This window comes from Amblyomma mixtum, chromosome 6, assembly GCF_055824585.1.
Source record: "Amblyomma mixtum isolate Tamu chromosome 6, ASM5582458v1, whole genome shotgun sequence".
Taxonomy (NCBI): domain Eukaryota; kingdom Metazoa; phylum Arthropoda; class Arachnida; order Ixodida; family Ixodidae; genus Amblyomma; species Amblyomma mixtum.
Genome location: NC_143017.1, coordinates 147,687,472 through 147,715,381, shown reverse-complemented (window position 1 = coordinate 147,715,381; position 27,910 = coordinate 147,687,472). Strand labels below are relative to the sequence as shown.

The following is a 27,910-nucleotide window of genomic DNA, read 5'->3' as shown; positions in this document are numbered from 1 at the left end:
TACACCACGGCGCCCCATGGAGACCCGCCCTTTGTGCGCGTCTCTCGGCATACACTTGAAGAAACATCGTGCCACGTCGCTCATATCCATCCACTTACGTGCAGCAACCACGTGTACTACTTCCCATTCTGCTCAGACAATCCACGCCGGCATGTCCTGTTGAACTCCCGTCGAACAGCTCTGAACTTCGGAATCTCGCAGGTACTGTAAAGCCGTATACGCTATAATGTTTTGGCTATAATGTCGAGCATAGGTCGTTTTGCTGTCTCTGCCTACTTATGAGTTGTCATTCTATCAAGAAAAGCCTAACGTTTCTTGTCTTCGGCGAAAAACGGAAACAGGGTTGTACATGCCCACACCCCCCTTTTCCCAAACAGGGACAACGAGTCATCTCTTTCTGTAAACAAAGCTTCATTCATCCATTATCTCTGCTTGCCGAATACTGTAAACACTGCCACTGAAACGCCACACGCCGCCTATATTGGATGAGACCGCGGGCTTGATGTAAAAAGCACGGGACCATAATGCACAAAATCCGGCACTTTTTCCCGCTTAACCTGCGAGTGAGATAAAGAGAAGACAGCTTATAGTTGATTCGCTGTTCTTATGTGTCAAGGTCTTCGGAAATGTCTGCGCTCGCATTCACAAGTTATAGAACGCAATATTAGCAAAATAAAAAAGAGAAAGTTTAATTTTATCGCTTCCTTTGGGCCCAGCTTGGAATAGATATATGAAGCCTAATTCTGACTATACAGGAAAAACGAAGTATGCCATTAAAACTCAAGCAGCGCTTCCTATAGATACAAATAAATTTCTTCGCCAAATTAGTGTCCCATAAACTTTAAGCGGCGCGTATGCTTTCACTCGCTCACCCAGTGAAGCTGCAAGCCAACAACGCAGGCGGCTCGCAAGCACTGGCAGTGTGACGTTTCTCTGATAATGGCCTCCTTCAGCACTACATCAGATGAGTCGAGGCAACGCCCGTACTTGGCTCTGATATGATCGCGATTCGGGAGGCCTGTCTTCACCGAATGACAACGACGATGGCGATACTATCAAGACATTCGGAAGGAGTACAAAGAAATGTTCATGCACATGTATTTAATGGTGAAGATTAGAGCAGTGTAGTTAGGAAGAGAAAGCAAGCTGTAAGTGAATACAATTCTACTGATTAAATGGTGTCTCCCAGGCTTGTAGAGGAAATGACCGGTAACCTGGGCGGACACGGCAATTCTGTCTGGAATTATTTGCGGAGGTTTAACGTCCTTAAGCGACTCAGGCTATGAGGGACGCCGTAGTGAAGGGCTCCGGAAATTTCGACCATCTGGGGTTCTTTAACGTGCTGACATCGCACAGTACACGGGCCTATAGAATTTCGCCTCCATCGAAATTCGACCCTTTCTTGCTACGAGATGTTGGACGAAACACGTGATGGCTCGGCCCACGTGCTCCTGAAGACGTCCGATCATACCAGCCCCCAGAAACATAAAACTTCTCGGGGTCGATCAACCAGCATGCCATAACCACTCCAAGGGCATACCGCCACGCGCTTCGACTCCAACAGCACTCGCTTGCAGGCTAGTTGGGCAGTCCTTTTGCTGTCACTCCCACTTTTTCTCGCCGTACTTAGCTCCAACGGATACCGCGCGCTTTGACCCCAATGATTGACAGCGAGAACTGTTTGTGCATAAACTCCAAAGATCACGGTCGCGTAGGTCGGCGTTACGCCCCCAGACAGGAGGTGAGAGAAGCGACGAGGGGGAGGGGGCGGGGAGCGCCAATTAAGGAGCGGCGAGCGCGGCGTCCGCGCCGAGGAAAGCATGTGGCTACGGCGCATATGCGCTGCGTGCGTGCGACGACCTGTACGCGAGTGCCTTCGAGCGCTGAGATGATAGTGTTGTGGGGCGGCTCAACTCTTGTTACCACGGTTGCCCAGACAGATCGAGAAAGCGGTAGCTTTGTGAGGGCAGCCGAACAAGAAGCGGCTCTGCAAGCTCTCTGCCGGGTCCAGGAACGCATAGGAATGCAGGGTGTCCACAAAACACCACGTGAAAGCTGACGCGGTGTTTGCGCTGAGGAAAAAAAATAGTTCGAGCTGTCACACGTGTGTTGTGACTTGTCAGCTGTCTTCACAGAGTACGCATCCACTAACAGCTGTTCTTAAAATTCGCGTTACAGGTTGGTAATGGCAACCGAGCTGTCAAGTTTTCACGGTACTTTGCTCCAATTAAAAAAAAATATATGGCTGGCGGTTTAGCATTGCTAAGCACGAAATAGAGTGCGGAGTTGAAATAGAGTTGAAAACTGAAAATAAGTCGCTTGGTAGTTTTCACGGTCATGCACCACATTAAAGCCGGAGCAGAAAAGTTGAAAACACCCCTGATGGTAGTTTGGAATGGCCGTGTTTCCCTTCATATTCACTTCATTAGGGCTTGGCCTCATCAGCTCAGACAAGAGCTCAGCGTTGACATTACGGTTCCGTTCGTGCAACACATAATCTGCTGCAACACTTTGAACCACACCGAAAAAAGCCTGTGAGAATTAGGCCTAAGCGGGGGCTGTACATGTAACGGGGTGGTGACACTAACAAAGGAAAGTCAGGTGTGGTTAGAGCACTGGAGTGTTCACAGGAGCAATTCAATTATGTAGCGTACTGTAGCGGCAAACGGCGACAAGCCAATATCTTGTAGTGAAGGAGCAGAAGTGAGCAGAGATCCAGAGACGATGGTAACCAAGTGGTCTTCCCTCACCGCCATTATCAGACGACTGACCAGAAGCAGACGAGACGCTAGGTGGCGGGGCGGATTGCACATAATGGTGTTTTTTTACTCCATTTCGGCACTGGCGGAGTATTTGGCACAATTAACTGCCTTTCTGGACTGGAGTAAATGCAGGTAAATCCTCATTTTTACTGCATTATTCCCTCACAGGAGTAAAATGGAGGACACAAGGGCGTCCGCAGAATTTTTTGCAGGGGGGGGCCCCATTGGTTGTTGGCGCCGGAGGGGGGGGGGGTATGTTCGTAGCAAAAAGGCACTATTTGCGGAGTAAATTTATTTATTTATATGCAAATAAAATAAATAAGTAAAATACACACATGAAAGAAAAATTACAAACAGCAAATTAAAGCGAGGCTAGGAGAGGTACATTGGAGTTTATCAACGAAGAAACAATTAAAATTAATAAAAATGCAAAAAGATACTATCACTTCGTGGAGAAGAGTGCTCAGTCTTGCTGCATACGGGTTCTCGACACACCCGGATTGATGACCAGCACACAGCACAATATGTTCACAAACACGCAACGACAGTCACTCAGTCTTCCTTGAACAGAAACTGTAGACGCCTCGAATTTTTCTGGGCGAATTGCGTGATGACACTGGTGATAAATTCATTTCTGTGCTTCATTACACGCTCTCGGTGCACACTCATCATACAAAGGCCGTCCAGTCTGTCGTTTGTCATCGTTGAGCGTAGCCACGTTTTCACTCTCCTCATTGTACTGAAGGAGCGTTCGACCGTACAGGTAGTAACTGGCAAAGCCAGAGCCACCTCAATGGCTTTTGCAACACCAGGGAAGAATGTCTTGGCCTGATGTAGAAGCTCGCAGTAAGTTATTTCTGATGGGTCCCCAGTTTTGTTGCACCACATCTCGTACCAAGAGATGGCCTCTTCCTTGAAGTTGTCGATGCCGTAAAAGCAGTGGAGTTCTTCGGCGAGAACAGCGAACTCAACACGGCTCAAGTGCTTCATTTTTGATGGATGCAGCTGGAGAAGTTTGAAGCTCCTCTCATTGCTTTCAGAAAAGCGCCGAGCTAAAGAAGCAGTGAGGGAGCCCAAGTACGGCACATATATTGCCACACGGTAGTATTCCTCTGGCGACTGAATCCCGTAGTTGTCTCGGTGGGCCTGACGAGAGACTTGTCTTGGTACAGATATCACCACATTTAAGTGATTGGCTGCCTCCCTTGCTGCATTCATGATGTTAGAGAACTCCTCTACAGCGTTTGTCCGGTGGCCGCGAAAAATACGTTGTAGCTCAGTGATGTGGCCGTGCACAGAATGGAAGTCTATGGATACACCTTGCAGAATGTTCGTAGCTGGTTCGAGCCGAGCGCTGTACTTCGCTACAATATGCAAGCAGACGATGAAAGATGAGCTTGTTGTTGCGCAGTAGAGGATGTGAGCTCGTTGTCTAGTTGCAGCGTTCGAGCATGATTCCGTGGACGCGAGCTGCTCGAGTGCTTCGACTATGGCCACGTAATGCTGAGAGAAGATCCTAATAGACTTGTACTTTGCAGACCATCTTGTCTCACACAGCATCGGAATGTTGGGCACCAATTTTCTCCGGAGCACGCTCTCGCGGAAGAAGTTTATGGTTTGTTTGATTATCCCAATTGTGTTTCGAATTTCAGAGACGTCGTTCAAATCGTTGATGACGAGATTTAGTTTGTGACTTGCACAGTGGAAAAATAGTGCCTTCGGGAACTGTTTTTGTATAATTTTGTTCACTCCAGCTTCTTTTCCAGCCATTGTAGAGCATCCATCGTACCCCTGTCCAACGAGGTTCGAAAGAATCAGTCCGACATTCGTCAAAAGCTTCAAGATTGCCGCGGCGATGCAAGCGGAGTTTAATTGCTCCAGCTCTACAAATCCCAAAAACTGCTCTCGAACGCACACTTCGACTTCCGCCTTGTCAATAAAGCGAACGCCTATAGACATCTGCTCTTTTCCTGAAATATCTGCAGTTTCGTCAGCAAGAACGGAAAAAGCAAACGCTTTGTTAGTTTCGGTAACTATCTGCTCTCTCAGGATGTCGCCACAGATTGTGATGATCTCGTTCTGGACGCGGACAGAAGTGTACTTGGCATTGCCAGCAGAAGAAGCGAAGTGCTCCTGAAGTAGAGTATCTCCAGCTTCTACACGAAAGTCAAGCAGATCATTGAAGACTCCACTATCGGACTGCTTGCCGCGAATCGGCAAGTCATGCGTCGCGCAAAAGACAATGGTGGAAACTATTGGAAATAGTTTCTCACGGTTCCTTTCAACTTGCGCGTGCAGTGCTCTGTTCAGCTGCTGTACAACGGGTAGCTGCTTGCCTTTCATCACATCCATAAAGTTCTGTGAGGCCGTCATTGCCTCCTGGTGCCATTGGGATTTTACGTGATCCCTGCACGCCTCGTGCATTTTTCTGTAGTTACTGAAAGCGCGCACGATAAAACTACCTTGAATACCCCGGTGAACACGCGGAGGAAAAATGACGCAAAAACGACAAAAGGCGCCTTTCGCTGTCGCTGAGTACGCAAGCCAGGGGGCGTAATCTCCCAGCCACTGATGTCGAAAAGGCCTCTTTCCAGGTGTTACATCCTTCTTAAAATCATATGTGACATTTGGCGACCATGGCTTAGTAAGAAGACGTAACTTCAAAAAGTCCGGTATGCCAGTGAGTTTAGCTTTGCCTAGAAACTCTCCTAAGTCATATTCTTGAGGCAAGTTATTTGTTTTCTTGATGTTGTCTCCGGACTTCGATCCCAAGCAAGGAGAAAGGGAATCGTTTCGGCTTACTGCGTGACCGGAGCTCGCTGGTGGAGTTCCTTCCATGGAGACGACGACGCCGGCTACTGTCCGGTGATGAAAGGTTGCATCGCTCTGGTCAAATCCGGACTTGAATCCCAAGAAAGGAGAAATGGAATCATCTCGGCCTGCTGCATCACCTGAACTCACTGTTGACAGAGTCCCTTCCATGGAGTCGACGACATCAGCTACTGTCCGGTGATAAAAGCTTGCATCACTCTGTTCAAATGCTACACCGTTGTCACATGTCACACCAGAATCTGCAGGGGCGAATTTGGATAATGCTTCGTCAGACAACCGCTGACGCTTGAAGAAGCGTCGAATATCCATCATTCGGGACCGCGTGAGACAAAGCTGGCTATGGAGTTCCTCGGGGTTGGTAGTGTTAAAAATATATACACATTGATTGGAAAAACGGTTGAATGCGTACGTTGAAAACAAAAAATGACTATGTATGCAGCGAAAACTTATTTACAAGATAAATGCACGCTCGCAGCTTCATACACCTCGCTCCATCTTGCTCGCGCAACCGCACAGTCGAGTATTTGCACACACACTACTCGCCGCTCGTCGTTTTCTCGTCCGCTGTCTTGGTTGTTCTCAGCTTCGTTGACAACCGGCCACTAAAAACACCGAAGCACAAACAAAGAGGCGCGCACACGCAAGGAACGCCGCGCGACTTCCGAGGGGAAGGGACACTCGCCACTCCGGTCGGAAAATTTGTTTTGTGTGTTTTTATGAGGTTCAGAGCCCCAAAACGACTCAGGCTATGAGGGACGGACGGTCTCTTTACCATGCACTGACATCGCACAGTACATGGGCGCTGTTGGGATTTGAGGCCCAGCCAGAGGTGACAGGCGAGCCAGGCAGGCGCCATCGGGCTGCCTTGACCAAAGGCGCTGGTTTCCGGAGAAGACGCAAGGAACGCTGGTGTGGGGGCGCCTTGGAGACTGCGTCGCCGTGAACAAAAGCAGCTAATCCCCTTTGCCGAAAATTCTGAAAGCGGCGCTTGTACCGAACTGCGCTCTCCCGTGGATCGGAGGAGACAGCGAGCGGCGGCGGCGCCAACTCATCGCCCGCTTGCCCCTGAGCAGTCCGACAAAGCGGGGATGGACACGGCTGATTTGTCCCTCCCTCCTGAAGAATTCATCGGTGGCCGGGGTGTGCACTGTCTGCCTCTGTGTCGCTATCTCTCTAGAGATCAAAGAAACAGGCACACATCTCAAGACGGCTCGAAACACATGCTCGCCGGTGCCGCTGTATGTCTGCAACGACGCGTCCCCGGACGCGGCACTTTGCAGATGTGACCCAAAGCGTGGAAGCAGGGCCGCTTTTACTCTTTTGGCTGAGCGCACCGCCGCCCCTGACGTGCGGCCATCACTCACGGTTCGAGTGAGTGATTTTCCAGGGGGGTGCAGCCGCCCCCCCTTGCCCCCCCCCTCCGGACGCCCATGGGAGGACAGTCCACCTTTTACTCCACACTCATGGAGTAAATGTTTTCACAAATGGAGTTGTTTACAGTGTGTCATTCTGCAGCCTGGAGCATGAACTGTTCTGCTACGACCACTACCGCTACTTAACTTCACTAAGCTACTATCATCACTAGAACTCAATACATAGCCTGTCACTTTACTGCCCTTACCAAGTTATCGCCGGTGTATCATTAGAGCCGGTTTTTCGTCTTAGCCAGTATTACAACAGATGGAGAGGTTTCCATAAAAGTGGGAACTCTCTCTAAATGCCCCTTGCCGCACTTGGCAGGTGGAGGCCTCACACAGACGCCGGACGCTGACGCCAGACTGTTTTCGCCGTCGTGGCCCTCCCAATATAATGCTCCCGCATTAAAGACATCATGGACACCGCGCGCTGCTCCCAGGCCATCCCTTCTTGCGTCTGAACCACCTTCTATAACACCTGCAATAACACCATGTCGATAACACCCGGTGTAGGCAATAGCCCGTCCAACACCATCGCCTCCTCGATTGCTCGCCACCGTCGCAAAGCGTTTGTTACCTGATTTATAGCACTTATACACTAACCCAAATGAAAACTGGTTTTGAGGAAAGGTTTGGTTTATAGGGGGTTTAACATCTCAAAGCGACTCAGGCTATGTGGCACGCCGCAGTGAGGGCTCCGGAAATTTTGACCATCCGGGGGTCTTTAACGTGCACTGGCATCGCACAGTACATGGATCTCTAGAATTTATAATAATAATAATAATAATTGGTTATTTATTAAAAGAAATGGCGCAGTATTTGTCTCACATCCCGGTGGACATCTGAACCGCGCCGTAAGGGAAGGTATAAGGAGAGAGTGAGTGAAGAAAGAAAAAGGTGCCGTAGTGGAGGGTTCCGGAATAATTTCGACCACCTGGTGATCTTTAACGCGCACTGACATCGCACAGCACACGGGCGTCTTTCTGCGTTTCGCCTCCATCGAACGGCCGCCGCGGTGGCTCAGTGGCTATGGTGCTCGGCTGCTGGCCCAAAAGACGCGGGTTCGATCCCGGCCGCGGCGGCTGAATTTCTTTGGAGGAGAAATTCGAGGCCCGTGTACTGTGCGATATCAGTGCACGTTAAAGAACCCCAGGTGGTCGAAATTTCCGGAGCCCTCCAATACGGCGTCTCTCATAGCCTTAGTCGCTTTGGGACGTTAAACCCCATAAACCAAACCAAACCAACCATCCATCGAAACGCGGCAGTCACGGTCGGGTTCGAACACGGGTCTAGAATTTCGCCTCCATCGAAATTCAACCGCCGCGGCCGGTATCGAGCCCGCAGAACTCGGACGCAATGGAGAGCGACGTGTACAGCCCAATACCCCCGTGGATCTGCGTACTCTTATGCAGGCAAGGAGAACGCGGAGCTGGATCAACCTTTCCAGCTCCATGATCTGCGGGCGGCTCTCGCCAAAATGAAACGGGGCACTGCGCCAGGAAGGGATAAGGTCGCCGTCAAGCTTTTGACGAACCTGCCCGACTTGGCATACCAGTCCCTCCTTGACTACATTAACGCAATTTGGCGCGGGGACACCCCCGGCCAATTGGCTGGAAAACGGCTCTGGTCACTTTTATTCCTAAAGCAGGCAAACCAATTGACACAGATAACCTTCGCCCCATCTCTCTCACCTCTTGTGTGGGCAAACTAATGGAGACGATGGTGCGGGATCAGTTATCTGCATATCTTCAACACAAACATGTCCTCGCGAGCACCGTGTTCGGATTCCCCCCACACAGACCCGCACAGGATGTCCTCCTGCAACTTAATCGAGAAGTCCTTGACCCCCTCGAATGCCCCCATAATGACCGGGTAGTACTCGCCTTTGATCTTAAAGGGGAATTTGACAATGTAACACACGAGATCATACCGACTAACCTAAGCTAGACCGACTGTGGCCTCAACACATTCCGATACATATGGCAATTTTTAATGGATCGTCAATCCTACATTCACATCCAAGATAGAGAGCATGGTCCTTACTTACTCGGCACGCGGGGAAACCCCCAAAGGGCGGTACTTTCCCCGCTGCTCTTCAATCTGACCATGATGCACCTGCCGGCACAGCTGGATGGTGTCGCCGGCGTGCAGCACGCCCTGTACGCCGATGACATCACCCTATGGGCCATGCAGGGCAGCACAGGGGACATTGAAACCAGCCTACAAACAGCGGCGACGATAGCAGACCGCTACGCCCGCCGCTGCGGTCTTCAATGTTCCCCTCAAAAATCGGAATTTGTGCGCCTCCGCCCCTCACAGAAGTGCACAACTAAAATCTCTCCTTCTCTTGAGAGTGGTCCCATACGCGAAAGTGACGAGATACGGGTACTAGGACTCTACATCCACAAACGCAGACGGCCAGACACTACATTGGCCAAACTCCGTAACGTGGGGGACCGGGTGGGCCGCATGATCCGCCTTTTAGATATTTAGCTGCCATTTCGTGGATGCGTCCCTTACTGTAATTTCTAATTGCGGCTTTGCAGTCGCTTACTACGTATTTGGTACCTGGCTGAGTTAGAGCGATCGCTTTTGCAACCTCCTCCGCCACAACGGGTTTTAAGTCAAGGTGTCTTACAACGCCTACCGTTCTGCCTGTGTCTCCGACGGCTACGGAGACGGTGTCTCCTAGCGTGCCTACCGCGGCATCAGTGTAGGCCACGGTTCCCAGTGGCATCTTGCCTAGCTTAGCAGCCAGCTGTGAGACCCTGCTTTTCCTTCTGCCTGTGTCGTGGATGGGTTCTGGGTATGGGAGCGATAATAAGATGCTCTCTTATTTCTGTTCCCAGATCTGTTCTAGTGTTCACTGTGTTATCTACGATTACGCGGCGACTGAATTTCGATGGAGGCGAAATTCTAGACGCCCGTGTACTATGCGATGTCAGTGTACGTTAAAGAACCCCAGGTGGTCGAAATTTCCGGAGCACTTCACTACAGCGTCCTCATAGCCTCAGTCGCTTTGGGACGTTAAACCATAATAAATCAAATCAATCAATCCATTTCGCTAGCTGTAGATATTTCCTTCCTGCGGGTGTGGATGCTAGCCTTTCGATTTGCGATGTTGAGAGGCAGTTGTCATGTTGAGAGGCAGTGAGAGGCAGACATTACACGCGGCAATCCGACCGCAAATAAAGGCATGGTTATCCCAATTAGGGTTTCATGTCGAATAATTAACTTGAGTGTCGATTTTAGGCTTTGAGGGAAGTGCGGTGGGTGGAATATTACTTCCCAGGTAGCACCATTAGAATAGTGTTAAAAAAATGTTATGTAAGTTGGAGTAATGTTACAGGATGCATAGTAACTTTACATTAACATTAAAAATTAACATATAACGTTATAAGTTACATAGGAAACGTTACTTTCACATTCTAAACAAACGTTGTTTTAATATAATCTTCTAAATGTTATTATAATGTTAGAGTCGCAACTATAAAACAACATTGCAAATATATTTCGAGCACGGATTTCCAGACATTTTCTCACTGTTCTTAGAGTAAAGATGTTTTCCAACTAACAGTAACTTGTAAACACATCTCTTAGATAGTACTCGCCATGGATTACATGAAGAGCCCCATTATTTTGTCACAAAACTTTAGTTATTACCCATTCCCCACTGTCACTCATGGGACATCCCGCAGTAGCGAGTATATAAGCTCAGCGGCATGATATCCGTTTGGAGGTGAGTGAATACGAGTCGCTGTGCTGTAGTGTAGTGAAGAAGGTGTCGCTCTTGTTGTTGGTTCTTGCAAAGTGTTTTAAGGTTTTAAGTTGCGTGCCGTCACCACTGGCAGGCCTGCATGCTTGTGCGGGGCTGCTTCACTATTTTCGAGAAAGTTCCATTTATGTTGTTTACATGTTTCATGAATGTTTGGGCATTTATATGTAACATTACAAAAACATTAGAAAAAAAGGACATTAAGGACATTGAAATAACATTTGAGCGTCGCAAAATTGTAACATTATCGCAATGTTTCGGTGCTACCTGGGTTGACTGTGAATGTCTGAACGAATCCTGAAGAAACTTTTGTTTGGGCTTCGAAGCACTTCAGGAACAACAGAACGTCTCTCAATGAAAACGCGGCTACTCAGATCAATGAGATACCTCACTATCACAAAAACGAAACCAAACCAGTTACCATAATCTTTTCCTACTCAAAACAATTAGAAACCTCACTCTCACAAAAACGAAACCGAACCAATTATCATCATCCTTTCCTACATGTTTATCCGGTAGGAGCGTGCGTCGTCCGCTAGGTCGCCGCTCCTGCAAACGGGCAAGAGGTCCTCTTTCGTTTCATCTCAGTCCGCGTCTGCCCATGTGCTCCTCACACACCGCCTCGGGCCGTTGTGCGTAGCTCGTATTTCGCGCTACTTCGGCGCTTTTGCAAGTGTAGTAACCGTAGTGTTTGAGTACGCAGACACATACAAGCAGCGCAACACAACCCGGGTAAGGCCGCACCGTTTGGTGGACAAGATCGATGTTATAGCCTCAAAACATGTGCCGTTTGTATCTGTGTATTTAAAAGCGCGTGGAATTTTGTTTCCAGCGTGCTTCATGCACCCTATACCGCTGTCGCATAGGCAGTGCACCGCATGCTGCTGAATGGCTGAAAAAAATTGAACCTGTCACGCTCTTCTTGGGATAGTCAGCGGAAATTGAGTTATTTAGGTTGTTCGGCAGCTTGATTGCACTTATGTCGGTGTCGCTGTTTAGTTTTCGTTTGGATTTTATTGTTGCGCCCTGCTTACGATGCAGTAGATGCAGTTCGTCTGTCATTGAATAATTAAAGCAACGTAATGCGAAAAAAAAAAATTAACAGATAGTTAGACGGTATATATATCCCTGGTGAAAATCCTAACCAGCTCAACAGGTTTATGAAACAATTCCCGGTTGGTTCCAGAGAACAGGTGGATTGGTAGGATTGCCGGGAATTGTCCCATAAACCATTTGAATTTTGTTGTAGCGTTGACTTACGCATCGTTTCTTTTATTTCCACTGCGCAGTTTGTGCAAGCGGTTTCGTTTCATATAAGCTGCAGTATGAAGTTAATCCTTGCACATTCCATATACTAATCCAGAAAGTCTTTATGCATGCATATACTTTTTAAGAACAGTTTAACCTAACTGCGGTTGTTAAAGCCTAATATTAGAGAACTCTGTATCCTCTGACAATCTGCATGCGTAAACGATGGCATCGATTCCAACGTTTGTTCACTCTACTAATGTATTCCCATCTCGCAGGTGTGATAAGTGTAAGAGCTGACTTCCAGCGCGTGACGGCAATGGGCATCGAGTCTGGAGAGCCAAAGTCCACGCCACGTGCCTGTCATCTCAACTGGGGCCTGCTTTTCCCAAAGGCGAACTTCTTCTTTCTTTATGGAGGTAGGTGACACAACCCAAGATAACGCTGTCGTATCACCTTCTGTGCATGCTGAGCCTGTATCTCTTCTCCTGACAGTCAAGTCGAAGTGCAGACGTTTCGAAAGATCGCCAATGGTGTTGTTCTACACACTTTTTTTCTTTTTTTCAGCAGTATAAAAGCCGTAGCTGAGAATAAATAAAAGGAGGAGGCCTTTTTCTTAAGGCCTGATTTGGCGAAATCCAGCTTCGCCATGTTACATGTCACTCTTATGACCACTTCTACAAGTCTGTCACGGAGAAGATGTGTTACACAGAATATTTTTTTCTACTAATCATTATCACATGCTTTTTGAAAATTCCTTTGCCTCTTTAACATTATTTGCTACTGGCCTTTTCGTACTTTTTGATTCTCACAAAGAGAATGATGTTATGCACCAAGACGACAGAAAGACATCTTGCCCCTTTGTTCATGAAGTAGTATTAACTTTTTATAGCCTAGCTGTAGAAACCTGCTTTTAACTGAGAGATAGTACTTTTCTCTATGGACTTCCTCGGAGTATTTCTGCTTGTGACAACTGTTGCTTGATCACTTTGTGGTCATTTTTTAATGACTGTGATCAAAATTGCCATAGTAGGTTTTCTCAAGAGCAACTGTCAATGCTACCTTTACTTGAATTTTTTTTTACAGCATTTTTTTTTCTCAGTGTGATTGTGTTTCGGTCGCTAGAGCTCCTACCTCCTTTTCCTTTACGTTTTTCAGTTAGTAGTACTGTGATACTGTTCGACTCATGGACTTCTGTCACACATATGCAATGCATCACCACCAATGTAGCACCTCATCTCTAGCCTCGCGACAGCTTCGGACTCTTGCAGTGGGCAAGATACAGTATTACAGGTTTTTGTGCACTGGTGTTCTGAAAGGCATTGCATAAACGCTGTGGCACAGTTAGTGTTCCATGCTATTATGTGTTCTGAAAATGGTGTAGCAGATAAATGTGTTGGGTACTACGCAAACGTTGTCTCTGCTTTCATTCTAGAACTGCCTTGGTTGTTGTTGCATTTCGCAGAAGGAAATTATTTCTCACTGCTGGCCCCACCTGTGCCACTGAAGGCACGTTGAATATACGAGAACTGCTATAGCATTTCGAACTATGTGGATTTAGAAACATCTGTGGATTTGCTTTCTCTCTTAATGCATCCAGCAAAATCAAAACAAAGCAAACTATGCCAGTGCACATTATGGTTTTAACTAATATGGCTCTCATTTCAAAGGTATTTGGCATGTTCTAAGGCCTTATTCATTTCATTATTGTTAACCCTTTGTAGTAAGAAACACTTATCCACTTTATGACTATTTTCGTGTGAAACTATTTTGCCAATTTTAGGCGCCACGAAAGAAAATGGAAACTGTGCAAGAACATCTCACGGGATATTTATTTTAGGACTTTCTTTGGATGTCCAAGTCTTTCAACAATATATGGGCCGCGTGTTGTGCCCTTCAAAGGAGCTTTGAGAAAAGCGTGCGCAATTGGAGTAGAGAAAGGACAGAAAAAATTGTTGGGTGCTTGCCTGACAGCAGACCATAATGGTTGTTTCGTGTTGTCAGGATGGCTTCGACAAGCAACCACAAAAGGTTAAAGTTGTGTTACCTTCTTGCTTGTACTGCGAAGCACGTGGTACAAAACGAAATGTAGCCTGCCTCCACATCAGGCAGCAAAGTCTTAATGTTTGACTTTGGGCACTGAGTCTTGTGTGTGTGTGGATTAGCAAAGCTTTAAAGCACTGGCAGTTCACCTTTTTGTTGTGGCACAAAATTTTATCAACTATTACGCTTCCAGTTGTGATCATCTCCAGCCTAATGTATTGATTCCTTTGGGGACTGTTTTTTGTTTAAGATTTCCAATACAGCACATGAGCCATGAGGCATGCTCCAGCCGTTTTATACATGTCCATGTTAATCTACTTTGGCCATACACATACATAGACAGGAGAGGGCAAGGGAGTAGTGGCCTCTCTTAAAATTATGGGAAAGTGCAAATTTTGTCTCATTATCTCTTCTACTTCCAAAAAAGACATGGACTGAAAGGCATTACCATGGGCATGAATCACCCCCTTAAGGAGAGACCTGTGCATACATATAGCTTTGGTGCCCCTACTTCTGAAATAATGCTAGCTTGAACAACATGCTGAATATGAGTAATTTCAGCGCATGTGTGGGCTATATATTTGTGCTCATTTATGCAGGTATTCGTCCTAAGTTCAAGATTGTGTTCTTTCTTTTATTTTTCAGCTTCTGCCATCATCTTGCCTAAAATTTCGGTGTTTGGGCGTGAACTGGGACTTGGAGCAGCATCCATAGGTTTTGTGCTGACAGTCGCTCCGTTCGTTATCTTTCTCATCCGACCACTCATCGCAAGCATCTCCGACAAGCTGCAAAAGATTGCACCAGTGCTCATCTCAATCGTCCTGTTGGAAGCTGTCTGTGTTCTACTTGTCAGCATCATACCTCGCCAAGAGGTTCCCATTGAGCAAGGTGCCAAGTTGAGTTTGCAGCTCAACTTGACTGCTTCAAATGCAGCAGGGTCATTTGTGGGACTCGAGAGGGAATCTTGTGGAGCGGAACTCTTGGCAAACTCCTCCGTTTACTGCTCGCTCACGTGCCCTTGCCCAGGAGGTAACCAGACTACTGAAACCAGTGGGAATGAATCATGTAGGTCGCTTCACTTTGCAAATTTACAGCTCATGCTGGAAAACTTGACCAGTGATTTTCGTCTCATGAGCAACGAAAGTGGACCTCTGCCGAGTTCGAGTTTTGGCTTTGGCGAAGCCGTGGTGATGTGCGACGCAAACTGTTCGGCTGAACTGCTGTCATGTTTGAAGAGGGATTCTTCCGCCGCCGAGGACATGCATCTCCCCCAGTTCTGGCTCTTCCTTCTTCTTACCTGTCTCATTCGCACTGCCATCTCCAGCACATTTTCCCTGTCTGACACTGCCTGCTTTCAGCAGCTCGGCGACCAACCTCAACACTACGGCTTGCAGAGGCTGTGGGGCACTGTTGGCTGGGGCATTATGGCCCCGCTGAGCGGGCTGCTAGTCGACGTCGTCAATGCCTACCGGGGCTACAGTAGCGAAGTGCCTGGCTTCTACATGGCTGTGGGGCTGATGGTGATGCAGTGCGCGGTTGGCTGTAGGTGGAAACTGGGAGCCACAAAGCGCACCAAAAGCATTGTGAAGAATGTTGGCACCCTGCTGAGGAAGCCCAAGCACCTGTGCTTTCTCCTGGACATCTTTGTGGTGGGCAGCTGTAGCAGCATCCACTGGTACTATATCTACTGGTATCTGCAGGACCTGAAGGCCAGCAATCTACTCATGGGGCTCACACTGGCAACACAGAGCTTCTTGGGTGATCTGCCCTTTATGTTCCTCTCTGGGTGGCTGATAGGTGGGTGCTGCCCTGCGGGGCTTCTAAGAAGTGATCTCTTAAATTTTTGTGCAGTGGACAAAGAATGGTTGTTTTCTGACTTCTCAGGGCTGCTTGTTCAGCAAAAGAATGCATTGTTGTGTGCTGTTCATTTTTCAGTGCTGCATTTTCAGATTTTTCTTGCCATGTTTCGTAAGTGTTGTTGCTTTTCTTTTTATTGTTATGTAGATATTGTTAAGAAACTATAGTTGAGTTCTCCGATTTGATTTGTGACACTAATTATGGCGTCTCTCATAGCCTTAGTCGCTTTGGGACGTTAAACCCCATAAACCAAACCAAACCACTAATTATACCAGTGATGAAATTGGTTCACATTGTGTGAACTATGGGCAGTCACTGTGGCTCAGGAGAGTGAAGTATAAAACTATGATACTGGATGACATTATAGTGTGAAAAATATATGCATGCGGTCATTTCAGATTTTAGACAAACAGCTATCGGCATGAACATTTATGCAGATATCTTTTGAACCAAATTTTCTTCTTAGTTTAATGGAATAATTAGCAATCTTGAGATTCATTGCATCAAATTTGAAGTATATTGTAATTTTCATGGGACAATCGACAAATGGAGCACAAACGGTACTCATTCATTGATTAGCTTAATTAGCACTATTTTTCCTATAATGGACAACTCAATGCCTAGTAATGTTTAGCTGTTAAATCAAGGCAATTTCGTTATTGAAGGGTACTGTTTATTGCATTTGATATCAGTCTGCCTTGTCTTAATGCAGTTTTTATTATTTCAGCTTCTAGAGCGAGCTAGCTCATTTCGTTTCTTTGGACATTAAGCCATTTAAGTTGTATTCATGGTGCAGCTGTGCACAAGGGGACAATCCCATTTAAGTTAAGACTGTTACTTCATTACATATTGTTGTCTGATTATTCTAAAATGTTAAGGTGAATCAGGCGGACCAGTTGGTTTTTTTTATCTAGCATTCTACAGAAGACTATTCCTGCATTGTGCAGAGGTCAGCAAGGTTGCTGTTAGGGCTTGTGCAGGTATCTGTACGCAGCTTTTTGAAACAGCTTATTCGGGTGAAGGGCACTCTGTATCTTTCTCTTTCAAATCAAAATTCTTCCAAACAGGCCTTCTGAAAAGACCACTTAACGTTCGCAATTCGCATGCAGTAATAGGAAGCGTTGTATTGAGCCATGTGCAGCGAGATATTGATACATTAAGCGTCTCACGTAAAATGGTGTGCATATGCATGCTTACTACGCATTTATGATGGTTGGATAGTTTTTGTGGTGCTAGTTTTCAATCTGGGAAGAGTGTGCTGTAGGCGTTTTTTAAAGACAGTATGCTGATTAGGCCTACTTCTTGGTGCATCCGTCGATGCCACATGGTTGTGCTAAACTAATAAGGGTAATGTGTGCGCTATAGAGATTATTCATTCTCAGATCTGATGAGCGGAAGGAGGCTCTCACATGGCAATACTGCATCCTGGTGTTTTACCAGGTGTTTTACTTTCCTTTCGTTAAGCCATGCTATGGATTACTCATGGCTTACAGGGCACTGGGCCACAAGTTGGGTCCTGGACAGCCAGGTTATCCTGCTCCTGTGTCAGCGCTGTGGTTCGATACGAAATGGCCATGCAGCCATGGTTGGGTCCATAGGTGTGCCGCGCAATTGAAGTCACACAAATTATTTCTGTGGGATGGTATGATTGAAAAGCAAGCTGTAGCAAGCAGTTAGCTATGTGGCCACATTTTCTCAAGTTATGTAGCAGCATAACTTAGTACCAGCTGCTGTGCTTAGTTGCACGAAGCTTGGATAGTGTTTTGAGGCTGCATTGCTCTGTATCATTGGGTGCCTTCTTCCAGGCAAGCTGCAGCACATCAATGTGGTGCGTCTGGCCTTTGTGGGCTTCTTCATCAAGTTCTTGGGCTACTCGTTCTTGCACAACCCCTGGTGGGCCATCGCCATTGAGCTCCTGCAGGGCCCCACATACGGCTCCTTCTACGTCGCCATGACCTCGTATGCTCGCAGCATCTCTGTGCCAGGAACAGAGGCCACCTTCCTCAGCATCATTCAGGGAGTCTTCGACTGTCTTGGTAAGGCCAACGATTGAAATGGGGCCAGGGAATCCTTTATATTTGTGAATGTCTGCTGATGTTTGCAGGATATTTGTGGAAAGCCTTGGGGTTGTTCATATCTAGCCATTGGCAGAGGCCTTCAGGTTTTGTTTCCATGGAGGTATCCCAAAAAATAGAGAGATCTAAAAACCTCTGCCAGATTCGTTGCGGCACTATGCACAGTTTGAATGTCGCAGCAGTGCAGTGACACTGACTATGTGTGGCGAGTGTGGAGGCAGCACTAACTTGGAGTAATGAGTGTGAAAGTGGCACTGACACTTTTTTTTAGTGACATGTTTCACATATTTCCATCATTCCATCAGCTGAGCTCTTTCCAAACTTTCCATCCAGGTTTTCACTACTTGCTCTATAACATTGCTCTAATGGCATACTCTTCGTAAGTATTAAAGCGTGCAGCACTGTCACTTTGAAGTTGTGTTCAGGCGTAATTTAGCACTTAAGATGAAGGACTATATAAAGAAAGTCATTATAATAAAAAATAAGAGGCAGGTTTGATTTCCATCAGTATAGCACATACGTGGACATCACAGGGCTTGGTGATTACAATGTTGGGTCAGAATACCATGCCTCTTCGTGTCTTGATTCGGCTATCAGCAAAATTTAGTTCTTGTAAACAAGCTGCCCACATTGCTTCCTTAATGTGAACTGCTTGCAGAATTTGTAGTATGTAACCTTATTCTGGCATGAAACGTTTGGTCTTGCAACACCCAGAAGACCAGTGAAACAGTGGCTATGAATATAGCCACAACCATGCTTGTCATATTAAATTCCTTCTGCAGTTGGCGAAAGCAGTGGGCTTTGAACCCATGTCCATAATGAAACTGATTCCTTCCTTGTTGCAACAAGGAGAAGATATGCATCTTCTCACAGTATCCCTGGTTCTCCAGCATGGCGGCTGCTGTTACGTCAGTGCAAGCTACGTTTTATAGACCAACTCCGATTTGTGACGTAAGCAAGATGCGGTGGCGCTGCTGTCGCCGGCTGGGCCGACTAGGGTAAAACTTGGGGGTGAAAAGTAGGCTTAGTGCCCATAGGATTACATGGAAGCAAAAGTTTTTAAAGCAGTTTTCGGATTTCATAGTGCCACTACAATGTCGTCCCTTCGTGAAGAATAACGACGTTCATCCTAGAACAGAGTATGAATGTATGAAGCGTTATTTCGAAGGCAATGTATTTTTAAAACACCTATGCATGGAGTGACTCCCATCTTAGGGTATGGAATGGGAGCACGGCCCATAAAAATGCATGTAAGCAAAATTTTCAGAAATATTTTTCTTTCGCAGAGTGCCCATGGACCTGGCTGTTCGTTAACAGCTGGTGAGGGCTTTGAAGAAGAGTGTGACAAGGTATGATACGTCATTTCAAAGCTATCTTTTTAGAACACCATGATAAATGTATGTTGTGAAGCCGGACATACCCCTAAAAGGTGCTCTAGCAACTGGGTGTTTTCCTGAATCGCGCAAGTTTCCCACGTGGTCCAACCTGCTGCCGCATGCGCTATTGCTCACTAATACAGTTGTTCAAACTAGATAGCCTAGACAGCATTACGTGAAAAGGCAGTTCTGAAATGCCATGGCAAGCACATGAAAGAAAGCTGCGCACTGCAGCAGATGGCACCACGGATGACACCTTGGCCGCCTCCTTCTCCGGCGTTCGCCAGTGCCACCTATGTTTGCAGTCACACTGTTAGTCATCTGCTACAATGCGCAGTTCATTTATCGTACTGTTTGAGGGCTGTCTTTGATGTAAAGCTTGCTATCATTTGAACGACAGTACTTACGAGGGAACGAAGCATGCGCGGCAGGAATGTCAGACTATGCGAGAAGCTTGTGCAATTCGGGGAAATGCCCAGTGGACAGAGTGCCTTTTGCGGCTGCGTCTGGCTTTATAATACATATTTATTGTCGCATATTACAAATAGCTTTGAAATGACATAAAATACTTTGTCACACTCTACTCCAAAGCACTTGGCAACTCTTAACGAACGGCCACCTCCATGGATTCTCTGTCAAATGAGAAATATTATTTGGTAAGTTTTGCTTACATGTGTTTCGGTGGGCCATGCAACTGCCTCATACCTCTACTGGCGGGCGACTCCCGTGCGCACATTTTGCGATGTTTCCAGTACACATCGCCTTCGAAATGACGCTTTATACTTTCAGAATCTGTTTCTGGGATGAACTTAGATTTTCGATGGAAGCAAAATTCTAGAGGCCCGTGTTCAGTGCACGTTAAAGAACACCAGGTGGTCAAAATTTCCGGAGCCCTTCACAACGGGGTCCCCATAGCCTGAGTCGCTTTGGGACGTTAAACCCCATGAACCAAATCAACCGAACCAACCATATTGAGATGCCTATGAAGGTACATTGCAGTTTAGAAGGCTGTGAGGTGAGCCATCTTTAATGCTTGCCTTTGACAGATACATAGCTGATAGTCGCGGTGCTGTGCCTTTGAGAGCAACCCATGATAGGCCTGCTACGTGGCAAGTGTAAGCAAAGGTGCGACAACATGTGACTGTAAAACGCAAAGAAAGCGTGGGAGAGTACACCAACGGGAATTTGGAAGATCATGCTGTGCTGTACTGGAAGGCAAATTGGTCAAATGCATTGCATTGAAACTTTTATTTTTCTTTGGCCTTTCTTTTTACGATTTTAAGGCGTAGCAGCTGGCTCCTGTCTTGCTGGATTGGGTCTAAGTGCTTTTGGTGCCAGGCAAACGTACTTCATTGCCAGTTTTGTACCACTGATATGGCTGGTGCTAACAGTCATCATTCATCAGCTCATCACACGGTGTGACAACTCTGAGGATGGCAAAGGTGAGCTGTCCCTGTCTCTTCCCTAAAATGGAAATACTACTTAGTAGCTGTAATGGTTTGTGACAAAATTCCCACCCATCACACTAGTGTAGCAATTGTAGTGGAATTGGCTGGAGCGATTGCATGCTTTGAAATCTACCATTGCAGGCATGCTTGGATCACCCCTAGTTTTGTACAGAGTTAGCACTGAAGTGAATTCCATTGACAGCTTTTTGTGCAGTTTTATTTTAAGCTGGATATGTTGGAGTCCAGCTTGTACTCTTTTCCATCCCTAGTGTAAAAGTTATTCCCCAAGATATCTTAGTTGGCTGCACTTGTGCCACGCCCAACATTAAAAAGTTCTGAAGCCCTGCATTGGAGAAAAGCAGATGGAAAGTGTGCATGCCGGTTTCTTTGTCTGTCACAACGAAAGTTTGATACCATTTTCTTCGAATGACATTAGTCAAATCTAATGCCATTTTTTTTTTTATGCGCTGCTCCACAGCCAAAACTAATGACATTTGCAGATGATAACTATTGCAATGGACAAAAAGTGGCACAGAAAAAATACTTTAGTATGCGCTTCAATATTTGTGAAAGTTGAGCGAAAGCAGCGTAAAAATCTTTACTGCAATTTTTAATGCTTTGTAAGCAGGTTCTAAGCATATTTGCACCAACTTATTGAACACGACTAACCGTCGCGCGCCAAGCCAAAGCCAGGCCGGCCCTCAAGTGGCAGGCATGTGGCGCACCGTGCCATGGATGGCGCATCACATGAAGTTGAAATTTCCAACAATGGCAGCATGAAATTATTGCTGCCCTTTTGTTTAGAGACAGCTGCCATGACAAATGACACGGCTACACTTCAATGTCATGTCGACATTGCTGCTTCACAAGCGTGCACATGGAGCAGCATGCAGCAAATAAACAAACACGGCCGCCTAACCGCTCGGTTAGCTGGTAGTGAGAGTGGCAGTCTTCTTTTTTTGCAGTGCTATTTGGCATGGTTTATGTGAATAAATGAATCACTACGAAGTCGTATAGGCAAAATAATGCTGTAATGCTTCCGAAACTTTCGTAATTTGTTTTGAATGGATGTTCGCACGAAGTCTCTGGTGTCAAGATAAAACACTAGCCCGGAGAGGGCAGGCGATTGGGTTCCACAAAGTCATTCAATCCCTAATGGCATTTTCACCGAGTGCCATTATATTTCTCATGTGGCAGCAAACAAATGTCATTTTGAATGAATGTCACATGATGGGAGTGACATTAAATTTGCTGTGTGGCCGGGGTATTATTGTGCATGGAGCTCGCTGTAGGTGCTGGCCTAAATTAAACCACATTCTCGCTTGTGGCATCTCTAGTGGCTGAGGGCTGCTTGAAAGGGCAACTCGGGGCTAAACGGACAGCTGTAAGCAACAGCTTGGGTCATCATTCGTAACCAAAAAACAAGCTCGAAATTTTGCCCTTCAGCAAACGCAGAGCAAATATCGCCGGCCGTGCGTCCAGTGACGTTACACATGCCAGGTTGCCCGCAGAAATCGCCCTGATTCTGGTTGTGAAATGGGAAGTTTTAAAGTTAACTTGCCTTCCCATTAAACACTGGGCCACTGCGAAATTTGGCACAAATGACCATAAAACTGTAGAGCACATATTATGAAAGTTTTGGTAAAACTAAGGAGGCAGAAAAACACGGGAGTTGCCCTTTAATCCTCACATCACTCCTCTACTTTAACTCCTTTTGCATGTTCATTTAATTTTTTACTTAGGATTATGCATTAGTTATGATAATATGCAGCACATCAAAATAAATAAAACTCTAAATAAGTATACAGTTTTATAGTATGCATTGCAAATAAAAATATTAGGCAGTCATGTAAAATTTCATCATCATTTGCAGTCATGTAAAATTGTAGTAAGTACTTACCAAGTTATGCTTATGCTGCTGAAAAAAAAAAATTGTTTAATTGTAAAGCACGCAAGAAGTTGCTTGTTTTTCATTACATAAGGCACCTAAAGGTTTAATTGCTCTTACTTATTAATGCATGAATCTACATAAAAAAAATTTTACTGCCTCACAGAAATAAGCTATATTTCTTGGAGGTGTGGGGGGAGGAAAGATACTTTTCTCCAAATATTTTGATTGGAAAATGCTAGAAAATGTGAACACATCAGCTAGTCTAAATGCCGTTTTGAATGAGAGACATATAAATGGTAAATGTAGAATTATGGTACCCAAGAAAATTGTAAAAAACAAAATTTAAATTGAAGATGACAGCAAAACTTTGAAGGACATGCAAATATTGCAAAAGAAAAAAATTGGCTAATATGTGTCAGGCGAGCAAAATTTTTTGAATCAAGGTGACCAAAGGTTGCACATAAACATAGTTTAATTTGCACAATGTTCTAAGCTAGAAAAAAACAAATGTTCACTGGCCAGGACTCACGTTCCACTCGGCAAAGCAGATCTTTAATATTGAAAGACATGTACAGACATCCAACATGCCCCTAAGAGCAGTAAAATGCCTTGTGGACATTGACCTAGGCTGAAGACCAGAAAATAAGTTACGGGTCACTTAAGTGGAGATGCAATCATAGGAGCTCAACGATGTTCATGTAAAAAAGCTAGGCATCAGACAATTTATACCTCTGCACTTGCAACCTTTTTAATGAGTCATCGGCTTTATCTCAAGGTTACTTGCTTAGGATTGGCGTCCAGGCATACTTAATCGCGTTGACTGAAATTCTATACCCCTGTCAAGAGAAACAGCCCGAAGACATATATCTTCACCTTGTGACGTTTGGCTTCAGGACATGGCGTCATTGGCTTCGCTGCACAGTGGCATTGGGGTGCAGGATCTTTTCTGGGGAAAACAGCAGTTCCTGAAGAAATACTGGGAGCAAAGCAAAAGCCAACCGGTCCGTCAGCTTGTCCTAGGCTAGCCAGGTCCGCCACATTGGGGGAGGGGTGTGTGGGGTTAGTGTGGGGACAGAATGGTGGTAGGTCAGGAGGAAAGGAAATCCTGGAAATTCTGGTAAAGGGGCATTTATGGCATGGAGGGGAGGGTTGGAGATGTTAGAGAAAAGAACAGGCAGGGGTGACGAGTGCATTTAGATAACCAGATGTGCCGGGGGATTCTTTAATGGTGGGTGGTGTGAGATTCATCAGAAACAGGAAGGGTATGAAGAGTTCCTTTAAAGGGGCCACGACAGGGTCGTTCTTCATATTGCAGTTTTGTACTTCAGCCGTTAATACAATAAATTTCCCAAATTTGGGTGCCCAAGGCACAATGTATATTCTAAAAATTGCGATCGAAATTGAGACCAGGAAACTCCTCCCACCGGCAGCGACCGCCATATTGAATACTCCGTGACGTCACTAAGGCATACACAAAGCAACGTCGTCTGCTGTCGTTGCTGCAATGCGCACAGCGAGCTCTCTTGTCCCCTGTACTTTCGCGAGTGATCGCAGTAGCGGCCGTCCCACATATATGAGCGACTAGTCCTGCAAAAGCAATAACAGTAACGTAGTTTTACGGTGAAGTCCGGTCACACTAGGCCGATGTGACATCGATCGACTGTCGGTTGGCTAGTTGGTATGCAGATGTCGTCGCTGACGCACCGGTATGTCACGCTGGAACCGACGACGACGCCAGCACGACTAACGACTGCGTATCATAGTAGTGTAAACAGTGAGCTTTGATGAGCTTTTGCTAGGTTCTTAAATTTCGATGGACGGCAGACTGCCGGCCCCTTGCCCCTTTTGTGACAAGGCCTAGCGACTCCACATGATTCGTGTGTGCGATTTCGACGATTGCGGAGAGTGAATTCACAGCTCTTAGCGCATGCAAATAGCATTCGAGCGTAGTTTTGGCTACAGTGACTTCAAAGCGACGACTGCCTGCATCTCAGGACGTCTGTACAGTAAGGGAGAAATACCGATGTGACCCGGTCTGCAGAGCATGTGTGTTGAAGGTCGGCAGCAGGCAGCAGTCGTCGGCATCGACTGTGGACAACAAATTTGGCTGTTTTCATTAATGCAAGTGGTGTCCAAACGTATTTTCAGGTAAAGCGATTTAAAATCAAGTATTGGTGACATCGGAGGAAACAGATACAATTAGCAAGAAGCTGTACATACGCGAAGCGTTTTACAAGCAGGCGATAGCAACATCGGCTCTTATTGCAGTGTTATCATAGTGTGTAAACGAGTCAAACTACATTTTCTAAGCAAGAGTAGATAATACTTAAGATATGGAGAGCCCACCTTGCGTCATGCCAAGCAAACAATCAGTACTGTTCAAGCTATGTAAACAACCTCAGCGCGGGGCTGCAGTAATGGTAATCGTCGCATTCCTGGCGGACTTAGCGCGCGCAGAGCAAATGCTAAATGATGCACTATTATCTTGAAGCACTCATTTAGGTGGCTGCGACTATTCTTCGGTGCGGGCAGTGAAAAATTCGAGTCGTGTTGGCTTCTGCTAGCACCTTTGTTCTGCAAAAGGGTTCTACAAGCAGAGTTAAATGTATGTTCGACTTACACACACACACACACACACACATGCAGCGGGGAGGCAGTCGCATTTGGCACTTTCCTCTGCTCCTTTCGTGCCGTAAGCTTACTCTAGTGTCACTTTGCGATAATTTGACTTTATTTATCGGGCCGACGAATAGCAGGCAAGAACAGCCAGCGACAGATCGCCACGCCGTTCATGGCGCACATCGGTGAAGGCATGCATGGCACATGCCGTTTTTCACATACGGGAGCACTTCACTGCTTCTAAGTGTAAATAATAAAGCAGGGGTGCACCGATTTCTGTTTTCTATGTAATCAGAAAACAGGCGCTGCGAGCAAGCGCCTGTACTAAGCTGAAGGCTTCCGAAAAGAAAACACAGAAAATGCATTTTATTTCGCTAAGCTAAAAGAAAAAAAACTTTTCGAGCAACTGCCGTCCACGGTGTGCGAGCAGGCACCTCAACGCAGCGAACAGCGCGCAGCAGACGACGTGGGGCGGGTATGCCCTTGTGACGTCAGCAATCAGAGGTTGCCAGACCAGCAAGCAGCTCCAAAAAGAAACGAAAAAAATTCGTTTTAAAAATATCTACCGCACAGAATCAACTGAAACTTTGGAGAATTCTAATTTAACGTGTTGGGAATTATATGCAATAAGCAGGGTATGCGCGAAAATAGGCTGTCGTGGCCCCTTTAATGTTGTCTCTGTGAATATTTGTTTCATGTTTGTAACGGACAGTAAAGTCCCATGTTGGTGTATAAGGCGAAGTGATCCCGGGCGCCCAGTGTTGAAGTTCGCAGGCGAGGCAATGCAGCACCTCGTTACTTGGGATCCCATCGTCACTAGGAATGCACCTCAGTGTGTCTGTGTCGGGGCGAAGTTTGGTGAGAGCTATATCTCAGTGCAGTTTTTTTTTATGCAAGCATTTTCTGTGTTGCTTTATATATAATGTGCATTTTTTTTTTCTTGCAGCAACTTTTGAAGAGCCACTGGAATCTGCTCAGCCTTTTATGGCTAGTAAAAGCAGCAAAAGACCAAACTCAGAGCATCGGACAGCTACTGAACAACTGTGAACAAAGCGGCTGTCGAATGGACCAAGAGGTCAAGCACACGGCCCTGCATGGCATTTTCACTTTGTGAAGGTGTTGCACCATTCACATTGCTCTGGGTTGCCAACCCATTCATCCAGCTTGTCTTCAAGCAGGACTTGTTTACCAATCATTTAAATTTTGAATGTCTGGCATGCGTGTAGCCTATACATGTTGCAGTATTCAAAATGTAAATGTGCTTTAACTGCATTTAAAAGTTTCCCAGAAAGCACGTATACTCTATAAATATACTAGTTTGTTTGAGAAGTGCTAAGAAGTTCATTCCATGGCTTTAAACCACACGAACATACTAATCAGTAAATTAATGTCAATGGGGAAACAGCATGGGATTGCTTCATGGAACCAACACAAGGCCCAGAGTTAAATCACAAATAAGCTTTGGTGATCATGAGGGCCGATAAAAACACTGAGGGCCGATGAAAAACACAACTGTGGCATACTTGTGGCCTACAGCAAAACATGGAGGATGCCTGTCATACGTAAGGAGGTTCGGCAGGCACAAGAAGAAAATGCCCAATCGATTTCCTTACAAGAGCTGAAACATCACAGTGTTGGTCTAGATGTGCCCTGTTCAGTCAAGGCATGAGCACAAGTTGCTGTTTTGCATTGCTCTATAAGTAAGGCCCCTAACCTTGTGTGGTGGCAAATTCCAAATTCTATGGATGCATAATAAAGGATGTGTGAAATTCCGCGGGAAGCTTAAGACGAGTGGAAGAAAGATGCCAGCCCATTTTTTGAGCACAAGCCTTGCATGCTGCAGAGGTTCATCTTCTAAAATTGAAGGTGGCTGTTGTAACTTAGCATCAAGCAATGTTTCATGTTATCTTCACTCAAAGAATGGCGCTTGTGATACAATGTCTCCATAATAATGACTGCCATGGAATAGAGTGTTGAGGTCCCTTCTTCCATTCCAGCCCAGAAAGATGGGATATTGAAATCTTCGCCACATTTGTGTTGCTTAATATAAAGACTGTGCGTGGCCTCTGTCATCGGATTTCAGTACACAAGCAGTTTTCAGGTACACTTACCGCTCAGCTGCTAGGACTGGCGGTTCTTGATGAAGCACAGACACGCTTCCAAAATCATTTTTTTTGTAGAAACCTAACCAGCAGTCGATCCTCCTTCGAGTATGGTTGGAATCAGTGGTTTGGGATTTCGTTGTAATCATACTGTTTCTTTCATAATTTAATTTCCTGAGGTCTCAAACTCCCTGTTGTATTGCATTCATACAGATAAAGTAAATTTCCCTATTGTTCTTTCATGTCTGCTGACGTCCGTAAAAACAGTTGCATCAAAAAATTAAAATTTGGCTGCCAACACAAAAATTTTGTGAAAAATGCTTAAATCATGGGGAACTAAGGGCGTTATCTATAATTATGCATGCAATGCAGTTTCCCTCTGTCTTTTTCATAGCCTAAGGTGAGAGGAAGGGAGCAATGACTGTACTTTATGGCATTCCTTTAAATAAAAACTGTTTCAAAACCCA

At 45.9% G+C, this 27,910-nt stretch overlaps 1 protein-coding gene across 2 annotated transcripts; it reads left to right on the top strand.

Annotated features, from left to right (window-relative positions):
• The first annotated feature begins 49 nt into the window (after positions 1–49).
• LOC149340717 (major facilitator superfamily domain-containing protein 6-like) lies at positions 50–27,910 on the top strand. Of its 2 annotated transcripts, none has more exons than XM_089549553.1 (6): positions 50–201; positions 12,311–12,451; positions 14,721–15,872; positions 17,738–17,968; positions 20,667–20,825; positions 26,288–27,910. In XM_089549553.1, exons 2-6 carry the CDS (start codon positions 12,352–12,354, stop codon positions 26,386–26,388), a joined length of 1,743 nt encoding a protein of 580 aa, XP_089405679.1. In that variant the 5' UTR covers positions 50–201; positions 12,311–12,351; the 3' UTR covers positions 26,389–27,910. The 2 variants fall into 2 exon arrangements, with proteins under 2 accessions (XP_089405679.1, XP_089405678.1); XM_089549552.1 differs by lacking the exon at positions 50–201 and adding an exon at positions 11,320–11,516.